We start from the raw sequence: 17,618 nt of genomic DNA, 5'->3' as shown, positions 1-17,618 counted from the left end.
AAATAAATTTGGTACATTTGAAAACATTATTGTGCCGCCACTCCTGAATATTTTTTGACAAAATAGCCGAACTTAATACATTTAAAACTAGGTTAATTAAATTTAGTTCTTGGGTATATTTTTCATTTTTGTTTTAATTTATTTTAATGGTCACCATTAGTTCTAAAATGAGCAAATTTTCTACATTTTATAATTTATCAATTGTTTACTTTCTATGCGTAAACTTAGATGTTTCTTTTATACTAAAACCCTGGTCTCAAAGCGAAGTTAAACAGCTGTGCCAGGCACAATATGTCGGACGCCCTCACGGTAGCCGTTTTCTCTTGCATCTCTAGAACATGTGTAACCATTTTTGCGTCAAACCGTAAAGGCTTTGTAGAGGCGCACAGTCTGTGGTTAGGTTAGACGTCCACTAGATGGCGGTGGTGTTTTTCATACGTTTATTGTTGTATCCAATTTTACGCGCAACTACTGAAAGCAAAAACAGCGGGATTTGTACTTTTCATTTAAACATTGTTTCGACTCAATTCATACAATTCGTTGTATAAACTGATGGCCAAGTTTAAGTGGATCAAAATGTAAATTCACGTTTTCACGAAGCTTTACGGTAGTATGCTCCAAGTAGTATTTTCACACTGAGCGTTAGAAAGGGAAAAGCTAGCGTTTCAAACATCACAGAGCAGGACTCTGAGCATCTCCTACAGACAGTGGGAAAAGCTTGCTAACTCTTTGAACCACAGTTTACCGTCAGATAGCACAGGTATTGGTTTGACGGAGTTGGACCTGGAACAACTGCGGCGTGAAAAGGAGGTAAGACGGAGCTTATGCTCGTTGAGAGATTTTAAGTGCAGCTGTGCGGGCTCTTTGTGGCTGCCGCCGGTGGCTTAGCTAACCGGGTAGCTCGGCTTGAGCTAAAGAACCCTGGTGGGAAACAGTTTCTGCGCCCCAATACATGGTAATTAGCTTTTAAAAATAGCTGCTTGACAAGCCGTTATAGCACCACAAAGGTTACGATCTTTTGTTTCACTGAAAAAATGCAGTAACACGACCTTCCCCCCCTCCTGCACTGAAATCATCCAACTAACCCTTTAAGCTAAACGTTTAAAATCGGCTACATATGCAGAGAGCAGATAATAAAGGGTTAATGCGGAACTAGTTCAATTTAATACAAAAACACTAACCGTGTGGCTGATTTGTGGTTGCTGGTTATGTTTATTTTCAACATGGTGCAGGAGATGGATGACTTACTGGGTTTAAATATTTCTTGCTCACTCAACTGTAGTTGCTTTCAGTAAACCAAGCAATGCGTCCTTTTTAAGATACAGTTTTGCCATTGCACAATACAGAAGGTTCTATGCATGTCATGCATGATAAAAAAATTATGTTGAATTACAAGGTTTAGTTTTTATTTTTCGGACAAAGACTTTATGTAGAATTAGGCAGTGCTTTATCCAGTTTCTTATGCACACAGGTAGCAAACATCAGAATGGAGGAGAAAGAAACGAGAATTTAAGTGACTTTGAATTTGGCTGTGTATTTCAGATACTTCTGATCTGCAGGGATTTTATGCTTAATCATCCCTCCTGTTTGAAGTGGATGGTTTGAAAGAAAAAAATATCTTGTGAGCAGCAGAGCGGAATGGTCTGACAGGTTCAAGATCATAGAAAGGCAACAACAGCTCGATAACTGAGGAATCCAGTGCAGAAAACCATTCAGGAACACAAAACTCATTGGATCTCAGAGCAGATGGTTTGTAAAGAGCATCAAGTATCAATCCTGCAATCTGCCGAGTCTAAACTTCACTTGTAATGTTCAGATGATGGGCCAAGATTTTGACTTTAACAATGTGAAGCATAGATGCATCCTGCGTTTTGCATCCAATTTTCTGAACATGTTAAATTATTATCAAAGCTGTAGAAAAGATTGGTTTTTCTATTTTATTGAAGCTTTTGGCTTGATATAAGTATTTATGTGATACAAGTTAAACCATTGTATTTGGACTTAACATGAAAAGATTGGAGTACTTAACTACCAAAATCGAGCATGTAACGCTATTAATGCATTACCCAGTATTTAAGGGCTCATACAAAAATCTATTCAGAGTATATTAGCGAGTAGTTAAGTTTCTAAATATGTAAATATGTTGAATGTGTCTCTGTCCTAAGTGAACAATGAACTTGGTTTGAGAACAGGAAGGTCAGACGTTATCTGCACTGGTGAATTTTTCTCCTTTGAATGGTATATGAGACAGAGAATATCTTATCAAAAAGACTGTCAGTCAGCAGAAATGTCTCCACCACAAGATCCATAGAAACACACACACAAAAAAATAAGGTTAAGCCTAAGCCTATGTTTATAGACCTGACTGGGAAAAAATATTTTGTGTTTTATACTTAAACATTTCAGATAATCAAGCAAATTTTAACACCAAACAAGGTCAAGATAACCAAAGTAAATACAAAATGTAGGTTTTTAATTAGAATGTCACTTGTTGAAGACTATTCAAACCAGCCTGGTCCTGTTTCGTTGAATCACAGATTACCAGGGTTGTACTTCTTTTTGTGGAAGAATTTCACAAGCAATAGCAGCACAGTGGGCTGAAATATCCTAAAATGTAACTACTTTGTAACTAAAAATTATTACAGTAATATTGTCATTTTGAAACCATTTTCAAGTAGTATATTTCAAGTTGACCCTCTCAAATACTATCAAACTGTTACTTTGTAGAGAAGACTCCACACTGGAATTGGACATTTTTCTTTTAAATATCCAAAATAAAATACAACCACAAGAAACGATGCGTAATTAAAAACCACAGTAATGTGGGCACCTTGTATGGACTTATTTTTGCCATTATTTTATCATTCTATGTGTCAAAAATAAAAGTATTGCATGTTTACAGTTTGTCAAATAGATGTGAACATGTTGAGCAGATTCCAGTTTGTTTTTAAAACTTTTGACTGCTATGGAAATAATTAGCTGCAGGATGATGCAGCTCTGGTCTGGAATGTAGTTTGTCTTAATTGGTTCAGACATGTATTGGAGCTGGTGTGTGACTTCTACTACAACTATTTTCCATGAACACTTTTCAACAGTAACTCAACAAAAGACTGACATGCATGTAGAGTAATATGCTTGGCTTCCATTCATAAGACAAAGGAATGTCTTATCTACTTTGATAAGACAAGGAAGCTCCTGAGCTGCTGTTTAATCCCAACAATTTGCTTTTTAATTAGCAGTATGTTTAATACATGGGTGTTTCCAATTCCATTGGCTAAATCAATATTTACAAAAAAACTTGTTTTTCACTTTTTGACATATGAAGGATGAGTTATCTCATTTGAGACACTGACATTTTACCTAGTAGTGCGATTAACAGCATAGCTGTGTAGCTCTGTCCATGGTGCAGAAGTTGGTGCATTTTACTGACGCAGGAAATATCACACCAAATTTCAGTGTGAACAGAAATGTCTCCACCACCAGATCTATAGAGGCACTAATGAAGAAAAAAGGTGCGGCTTCTCTCGTCATTTTGAAGAAGTCAACGTAGAGCTTTATTTTTCTACATTGTCTTTTAGTTAAAAAAGCACAAGATATGTGAATGACATATCAGTGCATAGATATGTCATTCACAGTTTCACCTGGAGATTTAATTATTCATCATACTTGTCCTACATTTTAAAATCTAAAATGGCTCTTTTTGCTCCTGAATATTATTTTCTGTCTTGTTAAACAAATGTATTAAATATTAATATTAGACCAAATTTAACATGACAATCTTGTTCCAAAAATAATGAAATTAATAGAAACAATTGTTCTCAAGATGATCTGGAGCTACAGCTGGCAGATGTGACTGTTTCCCCTTTAGAAAGTTTTGTAAGGAGTCCTTTTTTGGAAATATTTTATTAAACATATGTGATATTTCAGGTAAAATATGCTCTATTTGCTCTGTATGCAAATACAGAAAAAAAAGAGATTAATATTCTACAGTAAAGCACAAAGATCTTTCAGGTTTTGGTACTTTCTGACCCTATTGGGAAACTTAGCATTTCAAGACCGAACAATAGGGTTCAATCACTAAGTTCAGGTTAAACACCAGAGGAAAAGTCAACATTTGTATTCCTACAGAGTTCATGCTCTGGTCAAGCATGTTTTGTCAAAAATGACACTATGTAGATAAGAAGTGAGAGTCTGCATCTTTGAGCGGAAATATTTGAGACAGTTGTCCTCAGTAGTACCTGTCTGTCAGCATAGCAGTGCATCAGTTTGTCAAAGGGCTCAAAATCCGTCAGTGCATTTAAAATGAGTGCTCATATGTTGTACTTTAATGTGGACTCTTTGTATTGCCTCTGTCTCAGAAGATGGTGAAGTGGTGTGCTTTGTGTCGTTAGCCGTGTAACCATACTGCAGCTGGTTACGTCACCAGCTGCAGTATGGTTACATCACACATAGGACTGCTGTCATTTTTTGTTTCAGTGGAAGCACAGAGGTGTTTCCACTGAAAAATTGCCCAGCAGGTAATATACAATTGCCTGCTGGGCAATTGTATATTTTACAGAAGCATAAAACATTCTGAGTTGTGACATTTATTGGCCTTGATGCTCTGATTCACTATGGAGTGGATTCTGATTGTGTTGCAACCTGAGTCTTGTTTTATTTGCTCTCGTGTTTTTACTCTATGGAAAACACGTCTCCACCAGGCCATCTCCAAATCAAATGTGGTGACTTTAACAAATGGGACACAAATGCAACATTCTCTACTTGTTACTAATTAAATCCAGAGTTTCCCCCAGTGTATTATAAGCCTGGCAATAGATAACCTTGCTTATCTATTGAAATCTTTTTAAAATGTTTGCATTTTTTTAAGACTTTACAGTTGGCATTCAGGTATTAATCTTTCAATAATACATAATTATCAAGTGATATTTTCAAATTTCCTGTCAACTTTAAACATTTTTTAACTCAAAAATACACGGTTAGGGAAACTTTGTGGAAGTAGTTACTGAAGGAAGATGTTAGAGACCTATATTGGCTAAGAAGAAGGCTGAAGAGAGTACAGCACAGTGGCTCAGGGTTACCTTTTTTAGCTTTCATGTTATCGAACATTTTGGGTTTGGGAATCTTGTCAACCTTCCAGAAATCTGACTTGGTCACTGGTATCTCTCTAAAGATAATGAAACTGGGAAATGAGAGTCAAATTTGCCTTTGCCCTAATCTTTAGTTCCTCCACACGTTCTCAGATTCAAGTTGGTACTCTGGCTTGGAAACTCCAAAACAACATTACTTCCAGACAGGAGATGCAATAAAGCTCTCCTTTAATGCTTGGATTCTGGAAAAAAGTAAATGATCGTTGCATTTAGCAAATTTTCCTAGAAAGTTTTCTGCTTTGCTATATGTTTGAATCTGAATTTAGCTGTCAGAGGCGTACATCAGCTGTTAAGTGTGTCACACCCAACGTTAACGCAACGCTAAGATCTAATTAGAAATTTGTCAGGATGAAAGATTTTTGTCTGCAGCAATCCATAATCCCACAAAGTAAACTCGACATAAGCAGATCAAGTGTCAGTCTGATCTAATCAGCAAAACGATGACTGTGGAGAATAATAGAAAAATAAGTACTTTAGTTTGCTTTCAGGAGTAAGTTCTGGGAATGACATCCCTATTTATATTTCCCTTTCAGGCACACCACAGGTATTTTAAAGCATAGAACTGGTGGCAATAAAAAGGACCTGTGTATTAAGAGAGTCTACATCTTCTTTTTAATTCAGTTTTGTTTGTTAGTGGATCATATTTTAGATTTCCCGTGGTGAAAATCAAGGCTTACTGTATACATCCAAAATGTATACAATATCTGTGTTTCTACATTTTTTTTCTATAACCAACTTTGTCTTCATTTATTGGTTTGGATATTTGTTACTCAGATTTAGGAATATTTGCAGCAAAAATCCTGATTTTGTGTGGCTCTTTACGTTGGTTAAAGAAGAAGTTAATGAATCCATTCATTGACTAGAAGCCAACAGATTTGCTATTTTTCTTGGTTGAATGTTCATCACACTTCATTTTGAAATGCATTTCAGAGTTAATGTAAGAACAATGTTCCAACCCAAGATTAAACATTACATCCAGTCAATGAATCTTGAAGTGGCTTCTTGCATGTTTTGCACTGACAGTTTATATGAAACTGCAGTGACTGAGTAAACAGAGCAGCTGCAATTTTAGATGCAGATTCAAACTTTTAAATGCCGTTTTTTATCATTTGGTTTTATTTTGTTTTGACATCTGAAAAACACCCTTGAGGTGTAATTTGTTTACTAACTAAGACTGGCATGCAAATTAAGTTCAAATGAGTTGAGCTTGCAAATGTGGAAGCATGTCAAGGGTTTAATGGACATGGTCTCTGTTTCCAGTGAACTCGAGAGCGGTGCTAAATATTTGACCTACTGTAGGTTTACGGGAGCTCTTCCATTTGTTGAGGACTTGTGGGGTTTCTCTTGGTAGCAGTGAGCTAATAACAACTAATGCTATAATTGGTTTGGCCTGTATCTGCTCGCAATGTCCTGAAAAGCAGACAAACTTCTTCAAGTAATCAGTGCAAAGCTGTTTTTGGTTCATTCAAACAAGCTAATTTATTCCTTTCCATATGACGAGGAGACGTTGCATAACTCTGATACTCTTTCTGAAATGAGTCACCGTTTCTTCACTTCTGTTGCCAATTGGCATCACTTATGAAACTACATTTATAGCCTCAGTTTTTACCACCTTCAGCGCGTTAATTTAAGTCATTTTGGGTCAGTATAACGTAGACAACAAACAAAGAATAAGGAATCGTAAACTCCTGTTTCAGCCACTTCAAAAGGAGACACTTTAGGTCTTAAAAAGCTGGATATTTATTACTCCTTTACTGCATACTGAGCTGGGATCAGCTGTTTCTCTTAGGTGTGTTGAACTACAAACTAAAAGCTGCAGGAGACTGGACATTTCTGTCGTCCCCCAAAATTTAACTCAAGTATCCTTTCTCTGTCTTTTGTTCTTCCTTTCTTTCCTTTTATTGCAAGTGCTGCCCTTCTTTCTATGTCCTCCATATCTTCTTTTTGTTAATTTTTCTTTTTGTCCTTCTTTCTTAATCCTTTGTTGTTTGTCTCATTCCTCCTGTCTTTCCTTTCTAGCCTTCTTTTCCTTCCTTAAATACCATTCTTCCTTCCTTTCTTGAGTTTTTTCCTTTCCTCCTTTACTTCTCTTTTCTACTTCCTTCCTCTCTTGTGACTCTTTCCTTCTTTTTGTTCCTGTCCTTTTTTTTCTTTCTGCCTTCTTTTCTTGTTTTATGCAGTTTCCTTTTTTAAAGCTCTTTCATTGTAGAAATATCAGCTAACAATTCATTATAAATTTTTGTATTTCACATTTTAAAATGAAGATAAAGGATGAATAACTCTGGAATATTGATCGAAGTATGACGTTTTTACGTGGATAAATTTGTCAAACCTTTCTGTTACATGAGGATTTTGATGGAAGAACTGAAGCTCTGTAATTATTTCCCTTTATATATATTATTATTATGATGTAATCGTGTTTGTAAGGATCAGAAATCTTTTTGCCAGTATTTACATATGTACAACAAGAGCGTTGCTCCTAAATTGTCTCTCTCTTTTCTGTGCAGCTCTTTGGTCGTGAGGACAAACCGTCACTCAGCTAAGAGGCCAGACCAGAAGTGAGTCCTGGTTCTTCCACAAACCCTTCAGACTGTTCTTGTTTTTCCGCTGCTGCATGTTTTAGCTGCTTCATCTGTTGCTATGAGGATGTCAGCTGCCTACACGCAGGCATATGTGTTCAGAACCTTTCTGCTTACACATCAGCAACCCGTTACGAGAACTGACGGAAACAGATGGAGGAATAATAGTGTGCTTTTAGAAAACAAACTTCCTGTTTTGGGAGCGCACATAAGACGCAAACTCAGGGCTCTTATTTTTAGCACTTGTCTGCAAATGCTGGCCTACAGTCAGCAGCAGCAGAAACCTTTTTTTAAGTTTCAGTTCATCTGCGGTTACTTGGTTCCTGCCCAGCAAACTGCAGCAGTCTAGTTTTACATGACCTTTGTGCACTGCTAGCTGCTTTGCATTCTCTCTTGGTTATGCTATTGTTTACAATTTTTGCAGCTTGGTGAGGCATCCGAATGTCTCGGGAGAAATCAGGACTGATCACGGGAGGCTGCATTTCTCTAATCCCAATTGTCCTGCTTCGGTGAGTTTATGATGAGCCGATTTGAAAACATTGGTTATGCCTGGCTGGCGTAAAAATCATGTCCTTGTGATGCAGCCAGCGGTCGAATTCTTCCCCACTTTTACAAATGTTAAAGTGCATTGTTGGATCATTTGGTGTAAGTTATGGTGGTAGGAGAATCTTCTTGCTCGATGCAAACCAGGTCTTCATCATCTTGTTACTGATAAACACTCTTAAACCGATTACCAGTCCTTTGACCTTTAATCGCCTCCTGGGCTGGAGTTTCGGGTTTCCTGTTGGGAGGCAACATACTAAATCGCTGTAACATACATGCCTCCACCCAGCAGAGATGGAGGGGAGAAGCTTGTGTTACACACCACGAGATCGCAGATTCATGAAGGATATCTGCCCCTCACTTACATCAGTTTGTATTTCTATCAAGCTGAATACATCTGAAACTGCTGTAGCTTTAATTTGACAACCACAGCAGGTGAGTGATGAGGGTTTTTGTACATTCAAAAGATGCACTCTGCTAACAACCTGGTTCTGTAAGCTTATCACTTTGGTGTTGTTGCATTTGGATAAGCTCAAGCCAGCCAAATAACGTAAACAACTTTTTAATATAGCAGAAAGAAACAAAACAAACAAAAAATGAAACTACACACTTGCAAAACCATAAATTAAATTGATTATAAAGTCTCTGTAAACTTATATTAAATATATGAATAGAAATTGTGGAGTTAATTTTAATTTATTACAAGATTGTTTATTGCGACAGCCAGGCTTAGTAGATTAATAATGTTTTGACTAATTATGTAATAATACTTAGTCACCACTTCTGTGGCCACAGTTCAAACGTTTATGAAAGAATGTGTTACTCTCTGGAGCTAAGTGATAATATGCCAAAGGTGAAATAACTTGCCAAATTCCCTCACTACTCAATATTAAGGCTGGCCTGAGACCAGCTAGGGGAACTGGAGCGTAGACTATGAGCCAGGTCTTTTCGTCCAACATTAGTGCCTGACCTCATTAAACCTCTCCTGGAAGAATGGTCAGATATTCCCATGAACATCTGACCATTAATTCTCCTTTTGTGAACGAAATGCTTCAACGAATATGAAGCATTTTGTTGAGATATGAAGCTGTTACAGCTGCAGAGGGTAGGGCAATGCCATTTTGTATTAAGGTAAGAAAGAAATTGGAAGTTGTATAAAGCAAAACCCTTGAGTGGCGCATGGCTTTCACGAACACACCCATTTACACCCATGCTCACTTACCACACCCACTGTCATGGCTCTGATTTGGCTACGGTGAATTCATTTTAGTCCTTGATTCATGGAAAATCCCAATGTTTGAGTGTTCAGCGAGGTGTTTGTTTTTTTATGGTATCAATGTGCAGGCAAGCCGCCCAGTGGAAAACAACAAACGCCCCTGGGCTTATCTGTTTTTTCATTTTTAGTCATTATTCATACCTACCTCTGGACACACACCGGCTGCTTGCATGCGTTCAGACACTCATGCCATGAGCACAATAACCCTCATTTAAACCATGGCCTATTTAGAGCAGACTGTCCGACTTGACTGCTCTCTCTGTAAATAGGTCAGTTCAGACAGACTGCTGGTCAGACAGATTTGGCAAGATTCAAGGCTGCAGGCTGTGTGAACATGGATATGGAAAATCTTCTCTAAGAGCTGTTTTTGGAATAAGTTTAGCTGTAGACAGATTTTTGTTGCATCAGTGCCTAAAGCTGACTCATAAATGTAGGATTTTGTTATAAATCACTTCTTGAATTTGTGCGATTTTCCTCTTGTAACCATCTTAGGATAATAAGTGTTGTTTGTGTCGGTTCTTTAAGCTGCGTTTCATGATAATCCTAGAGGATGACCCTCATATATTTTGGAAAACAATGTTTTAACAAATATGTTTCTTCATCACAGAGGTAATTACCCCTCATCACTTCAAACTCAGGCTGATGTTTGAAGCTGCATTAGGCAATAATGAGCATCTCTGGGATTGTTTTTGTCTAACAATGTGTGTAGAATCTCAGTGAAGTTGAAAATAGGATTTAAAGGCTTTAAGTAAAGAGGCTCTCGCTGTTTTTCCTGTCACTGTTTCTGCATGAGGAGGATTTGTGGTCAGAGAGTTGCCAATCTGAGAGTTTGTGTCATACTCCAGTAATGGTCGGGTGTTGCTCATTTGGGTTTGTTTACATGGCTGTACTTCCTGAATACCTCATGGTGATGTGTGTTTTTAGAGTTTTTTTTAAGATCCTGTTGTCGGACAATTTTTCTTTGACTTGAAAGATGGTAAAAGACTTGAAGGCAAATATAATTTAGCCTGCAGCAAAACAATAATTAATATAAATAGAATTTTTTTTCAACATTTAAAACTGTTACGAAGGTCTTTAAACTTCTGATAGTTAATTTACCACATAATTCTAAATTTATAATCTTTACATCCATTTTTATTTAAAGACCTCCACTGATACTCCAACTAGTTTCTGATTTGTGCCTCAATTTTGCCAAATTATTTCTATAACCATAAACAAAACCACTTTGTTTATGTGCTAATGCTGGAAGTTAGGATTTTTAACTAAAATAATGCTCATATTTTAGTTAAATCTTTTAATTAATTTAATACTATCAGAGGATTTTGTCATATGTTCTGTTTTGTTCTACTTGTTGCTGGACCAGTTGATTAAATATCAGATGAAGACAGAATGACTGAGCAATTGTTGTTCATTTGATTTATATAATCGCATTTCCTTTCAGAAGTTTATTGAAAATTATGTTAAGTCATCGCTTGTCAAAATGGCAACAAAATAATTTCTGTCAACTTAGTTCTTGTTTTGGGATAGTAAATCTCTTTCTTTTTGCATCGATTTGCCTCAGAATCATGCATGTAAATAAATGTTAGGTGAGACGGATGAAGGGAGGTGTGATGGCAGTTCTAGCTGTCAGCGAGAGAGAGAGACTTCCTTCCTGTTTCCAATAATGTCTCTGAGCAACTTACAGCATGCATACATACTGACACTGCATGCATGTGTACAGAAACTTGAACAGTTTAGTTTCAACTTCTCACACATTTCTTACATTGGTTTAGTTTGTTTTCACACATCAGGCGCTCACACTAGCAGGCCTCTGAAGTGATAGCTTTATCACTGATATAAACATGGCATTTTGTGGTTTGGTAGTTGGACGACACTCTACGCTGGCATCAACTGATCTCTCATTTCTTTGAGCCACAGGCTGCAGATGGTCACCAAGCTGCCTCATGAGATAATCTTAGGGGTTTTTATTTTTAGCCCTTGCACATGTTGCCGCTTTTGGGCAGTGCAGCCCCTCAAAACAGGCAGCAAAATTGTTCAGTACTGACAGAGAAGCACTCTGTAAGATGTTGACTGTGGCGCTGTCGAGTTTTCACATGTAGAACAGGACGTCTTCACTTGAATATGTTGAAGCCAAGAGTTCAACTCTGAGAAAAGAAGCACAAGAGATACTTTTGTTACTTTACAAACCTTGAATTGGACGAGAACTGATTTTAAAAATAGTACTATTGGGAGAAGTGCAATAAAAGAACAAATTTAGTTTTCCCCCTTGTCATTAACTACAATAATTTTGAAAATAACATGAAATACCTTTAACTTAAAGAGGAAACTGTCCCTTCAGCCGCTCTGCTTTCAGGGCCAGCCTTTCACTCAGCCAGACAATACCAGACTTGCGTAACAGAATAATAAAGAAATTCAAAGAGTCTCAAAGGAAGATGAGGAAGGAAGGGGGGTTAAGACAGGCTATGAAGGAAAGGATAGTGGCTAACCACAAAAACCTCTGAGTATTATCTGAACAGTTGTTCAATAACCACATCTTTTATTCATACGTTACCTACACTGATGAGAATAATACATTTTATTTATTTACTTGCACACCAGACAAAATCATAAACAAAAGTAAAAAAAATAAAAGATAAGTTTCATGTCAAACTGATTTAAAATGTAAAAGCTGTCGAAGGTATGAAAGAGAATTGCTACAATGAATCAGAGATACCTTATGTTTCAACAAAACATAAATATGTGTATATGTGTGTGTGCATTAGCAATGTCAAAATAAACATTCAATTCATATTCTTTTAATACCATTTATTTTTTACACAAAAAGATGACTTTGTGTGTGTCATCTTCAATGCATTTAAGTGACAAGTTTCTCCCATCTATATAAAATACAGAAATATTTGTTGAAAAAAAAAAAGAGTTAAGTGAAACTGAAGCCCTATTTATTGTTTATCTATAAAATATGGATGTAGTCTCTGTGATATCTAGCTCACAGGTGTTAAGCTCCAGTCCTGGAGGGCCACTGCCCTGCAACATTCAGATGTCCCTCTGCTGTACCAGAGTAGAATAATTAGGTCATTAAGGCTCTGGAGATCTTATCTACAAAAGAAGGAGGTAATTAAGCCATTTCGTTCCAGTGTTTTGTAGCTGTGGCACATCTAAAAACTGCAGGACAGTGACCCTTGAGGACTGGAGTTTGACACCCCTGAAATAGCTGTTCAGAAACCAAATGTTAGGTGTCAGTAATTTTGTTTTTGACTTTCTGGTTTGACAGTCTTTGAACAACATTCAGAGCTTCAGGTGACGTAGCAGACTTCCAACTAATTGTGTGACTAATGGTTCAGTTCACATCAGCTTCACGTTCTGACAAATGAGCTGTAAATTACAAGCAAACAGTTCATAAATGTTCACACATGAGATGTTGAGGAAATGCTTCAGATTCCTGATTTAACCTTTCATCAAAATGAGGCAGAAAACCTTTTTCAATTCTCTTAAAATTTTGACTACTGTTTTATAGATTGGAAAAAGTTAATTATAGAATTGTCTCCTCATGTAATGTTTTATTTCTATAATTTATCACAAAGTCTCACCCATGGATGTTACTACTGCAGCTTCTTTCACAGATAACTTGTTGAGAAACTTTGAGAAACCAACACACATGCTTGAAAACTCAGCTTTAAAATTCAGTGAAATCACATTAGTACTGATATTTTGTTGATATGCCAATAGCTTTCTTTTTAAATATTGACCTACTTCATACAATTAGTCTTTGAAAATGTCAGTTTTGATATTGATTTCATATAGACCAGTGAACTAGAGTGGTAGGCTATCATTAGCATGTTCTTTGTTTCACTGTCTCGTGTTTCAGCTGCTTTCTGTGTAGCTGCTAATCACATGGGCAACAGCTGCACTTCCACTGTTACGTTTATTGGAAAAAGTCTGATTTGTTGCGTGTAATGAGTTGCTCTACCTCTTCTTTTTCTACATGTTTCCCAGTGAATTTTAATTCTCCTTTTTGTCGGTGAAGGTACATGTAAATTTTAGACATTTAGTTTAGACATTTTGACCTTTACTCAGAGAAAGATGGGAGTTGCTCCAAGAAAACCTTTTCATTTTTATTTAGGAAATACATGAGTGTGTTCTCCTCCCTCACTCTTTTTAGATCTCAAGACACACCTTCTCTCCAGGTGTAGATCTCAGCCGTCCTCTCTGCCTCCTCATTACGTCGCCACTCACTCTGCTGTCTTCTTCTGTGTCTCTCTGTGGTTTCAGCCTAAGATGCCCTAGGCGGGAGAAAGAAATGTAAATGGCTTCCAAAGTAAAAGATGCTGTTGTTTGGTACCAGAAAAAGGTAAGTCGTTTTGTTGTTTCAGACATTCTTTCTAATTTGAAAATTATTTTTTGTAAGATTTGTAATAAGTCTGCAGAGACAGCATGGCAGATATTCAGATTTAAAGCACGAGGCAGAGAAAATGTGCTCTTAAAATCAAGTTTGCTTCAAAAATGTGCAGAACATTTGATCTTTTTCTCAAAGCTGTGGTATCTTATTGCTGAACTATGTTAGCTGGACAAAATACACTTTATTTTTGACCACAAGCAATAAAGTATACCACTGTTGAAGTTAGACAAAAACATTTTCGTAGAGATGGGTTGCTGCTGACTTTCCTGTCCCTTTTCCATCTGCACACATGCGGAAAGCCAAATCGTTTCGGGTCGTCCGGCTCAGAGTGTGCCAGGCTGGTGTTGTATGTCCTCTTCTTCCATGGTCTCGGATATCTGATCTTCTGCTGGACTCCTGCACCGTTCCTCCTGCATTCATCAGCTTACACTCTCATCTGCATTTCTTGTCATTCCAGCCTCATCTATCTCTTCTTTGCTCGGCTTGGTTTTACTCTGAAACCTCTGCCTGCGTCTTCCGTCCTTTCTCCTCTCTGAGGTCCCGTTTGTATTTTAAACCATCCAAAACAAAACATAACTCTCGAGTTTAAGACTTTAATTACAAGTTTATATGCACCGTTTTCTCTAATACAGCTTTCTCCAACTGCATTTTTGCTTAAGTTTAATTTGTCTTGATATAATTACAGTGAGAATTTAATTTAGATGAGAAATCCTAAATTATATTACATAATATAACATGTAATCTAGCTGATACTGTAACTCTCAGTGGATCTTGTTACGTGAGTTTCGTGTCAAACTAAGCTTGCCTGGGTAGAAGCATCACCCGGGACGACAGCCACTGAGTCAGAGTGAATGAACATTTTTAAGAAAAAGTAACACCTGTTGTCAGGGTGTTTATTTCCTAGATGTGTCACTCAGTTGCTTGTCATCTTCCCCACCTTGAACACCTGAATAAAATGCAAACAAAAGTAATGTTTGTGGATCAAGGTAAGGCGTCGTAAAGTTAGCTGTGATCAGCATGCTGTTGGCAGGTGCTGGAAAGCAAAGACTGACATTCAGTTTGCTGGGTTGGCCATGCAGAGAAACAGGATACATGAAGAGCTGAAGCCATGCCAGATTAATTTTTAAAAAAAACTTCCTTTAGGAAATTCTCATGCTTGCATAGCCCTAGGGCTATGCAAGCCTCAACAGGTGGGAAAAGTTTTAAGAAAAAAATCACAAGAGAGAGGGAAGTAGTTCAATTATTCCTGCTTTGCTTTGACAACTGTCTACATCTACATCACACCTACATGTCTGTAGATGTGATGGAAATTCAGTGCAGTTAAAAAAAACCCAAAAAAAACAGGCGACTTAAACCCCAAACTTTGACAAATAATCAGTAAAGTAGGTGTTTGAATTAGCTAATCGACCACAAAGATCACTTAATAATAATTGCAAACTACACATCAAGACTAAAAAACAAATATTCTGTTTTTTGAGCGTTTATTGGTGTTGAATCCTGAAACATGTCGTGGCGTTGCTATCAGTTGCTTCAACAGGTTTTTTTTTGCATTGTTTCATTTTTTGTGGTGCAGGATTAGTTCAGGTTTCATTAGTTGAGTGAAACCTGGTTCTGGTGCAGCAGTGCAGCTATAGATGGCGTGTAAAAGAGTAGTATTTTTGCCCTCCAGAATTGTGCACATGTGCAAAATTTCCAAATGTAAACAATAACATGTCAGGGGTCCATTAGGTGGAGATGGAGAAGCTTGGTTTGAGATATTTGGTGAGGGATTTTTGCTTTGTCAGCCAACATTAAGACAAAGAACATTGGCAAAATATTTTGAATGAGTCATAAATCAAATTCATGACGTTTTCTGCAGGAAACCTCTGAGCACTAACTCTTTTTTGCAAATAAATTGTTTTTCAAAGGGGGGAAATATTTTTGCTTTATTTTCAAACTCCCTTTGACTCCATGATGGTTGGCTATTTGTATTTTTGTTTGTGAAATAACATGGCATAACATTAAGGTTTAATCATAGTGTTTGCTTTTATTGCATAAATCTAGTCAGCAGTCTGGCTGCGCTAATCTGTCCTACTCAGACATCTTTTGCCCGCACATGTGGAAAATACAGGAGGTATGTTCTGCGGCACCTGTACACACACCTACTCAGAACAATTGAGGCAATGTAGCTCAGTGAATCATCCTGCAGAGCCTGAATAACTGCTGAATTATTTAATTGAGCTCCTTTTAAACAAACTTCTGTCACATAAGTATCAAGTTATCTGTATTTTCCATTAGTTAGGTGTGTAAATTGGAAGATCCATAGCCTGGCATGTTGAACTGGGCTATACAGACTACTCAGACTTATACCTTGGTCAATAATCTTAATAGTTCATTTCATATTTCAGACTGATTCTGTCATCTGCAGCCTCTGTGTGCGCCACAGGTGATGAGTCACAATGTATTCCTGACTCTGTCTGGACGCTTGCTGCAAATAGACTTGAATCGTTGCTATGTTGAAAGCAGTTTTTCTTAGGCTACAGACTTAGATCACAGTGATGGGTCATGCACTCTGAGTCTGCTGGGTGCCAGATAGCAATATGTCTGTGCAGCCAAGCAGTGAAGCCTTTTCTCAGTTTATTTTGGAGATGAATTATCATAATTGTGAGCGTTTTGATTGGTAGTATGTCTTTAATTTCCACAATTACTATCGAAATATTCTGCTTGTCTGAAGAATTTAAAGACTGAGGAGTGAAGTGAAGCCAAACAGCTTTGGTTTTCAGTCTGTGGGTGAGAGTTGTGAATGTTAATGGATTTACATAAATCCAAAGTGTTGGTGTGAAGATTCTCTCTGGATTCAGTGGGATGTTTGTGGAGGATGTTTAAATTTAGACCAGAGAGGAACTTTTACAAATCAAGTATCAAGCTTTCAGTCGTGGGTTCTGCTGAATTACACAAACACAGAGAGCCAATTCTTGACTGCTTTTAACTCCTCCACCAATAAAATATCCTTAAATGTACAAGTGAAAATAAATGACACCAAAAATTTGAAAATCATGTCAGATGTGGTTTACTCTTTGTACTTCAGCTTCTCTTCATCCTTCCTGTTTTATGATTTCTCAGGAAATCATTAAACCGGGAAAACAGAAACAAAACTATGATGCTGTTGTTTTCCGTTTACATGTTTTGTCTATAAAACAACTTTAGGAGTCAAATTTCTTCCGTTTTAAAATGGAAATTAGTTTTTAGAGTTTAATAATAAAAACAATTTGTTTGTGTAATTATATTTAATCACTTTATGATTAATTTTAGCTCTAAACACAACAATTAAAACACTAATTTCTTTGACATGAGAAGTATATTCAGCAAAAGGCATTTATAATCTAATATCATTGCATTTTATTAGTGTGAAATTTCCACATGCTCCCACAGCATGTGACCACACCTTAACACACACATGGAAATATGAATAAATGGGTGACTGATTGACAATAGGAGGTATTAAGACTGAAAGGAAGCAGGAAGAAGAGGTCATCCACATGGCACTGAAGCGTTTGTTATTCATGATGGGAATGTTGATTTGGGCCTTTTATATTTGTTATGATTCATTCAGCTGCAAAAAAAAAAAAAAACAGTTGGGTAAAACTTATTGTTTGTTTTACTTTCCATATAAGTGCAAGGAATGTTTTCTTTTTCCT

At 37.0% G+C, this 17,618-nt stretch overlaps 1 protein-coding gene across 7 annotated transcripts in view; it reads left to right on the top strand.

Moving 5' to 3' along the window:
* Positions 1-633: 633 nt before the first annotated feature.
* The window catches only part of LOC129375480 (protein PHTF2-like), a 32,777-nt gene continuing 15,792 nt past the window's right edge, over positions 634-17,618 (top strand). For 3 of the 7 annotated variants that reach the window (XM_055054590.1, XM_055054591.1, XM_055054585.1), the window contains exons 1-3: positions 634-810; positions 7,655-7,705; positions 13,815-13,893. In XM_055054590.1, the coding sequence (XP_054910565.1) occupies positions 13,849-13,893 (45 nt within the window). In that variant the 5' untranslated portion in view covers positions 634-810; positions 7,655-7,705; positions 13,815-13,848. Of the gene's footprint in view, positions 811-7,654; positions 7,706-8,150; positions 8,236-8,501; positions 8,705-12,816; positions 12,871-13,814; positions 13,894-17,618 lie in introns of those variants that run through there. The other 4 variants (XM_055054587.1, XM_055054586.1, XM_055054589.1 and 1 more) reach the window with 4 other exon arrangements.

This window comes from Poeciliopsis prolifica, unplaced genomic scaffold (genome assembly GCF_027474105.1).
Source record: "Poeciliopsis prolifica strain line A6 unplaced genomic scaffold, Auburn_PproV2 SCAFFOLD040, whole genome shotgun sequence".
In the NCBI taxonomy this organism is placed as follows: Eukaryota; Metazoa; Chordata; class Actinopteri; order Cyprinodontiformes; family Poeciliidae; genus Poeciliopsis; species Poeciliopsis prolifica.
The sequence above is the reverse complement of the archived record's forward strand: the minus strand, read 5'-3'. Positions and strand labels throughout refer to the sequence as shown.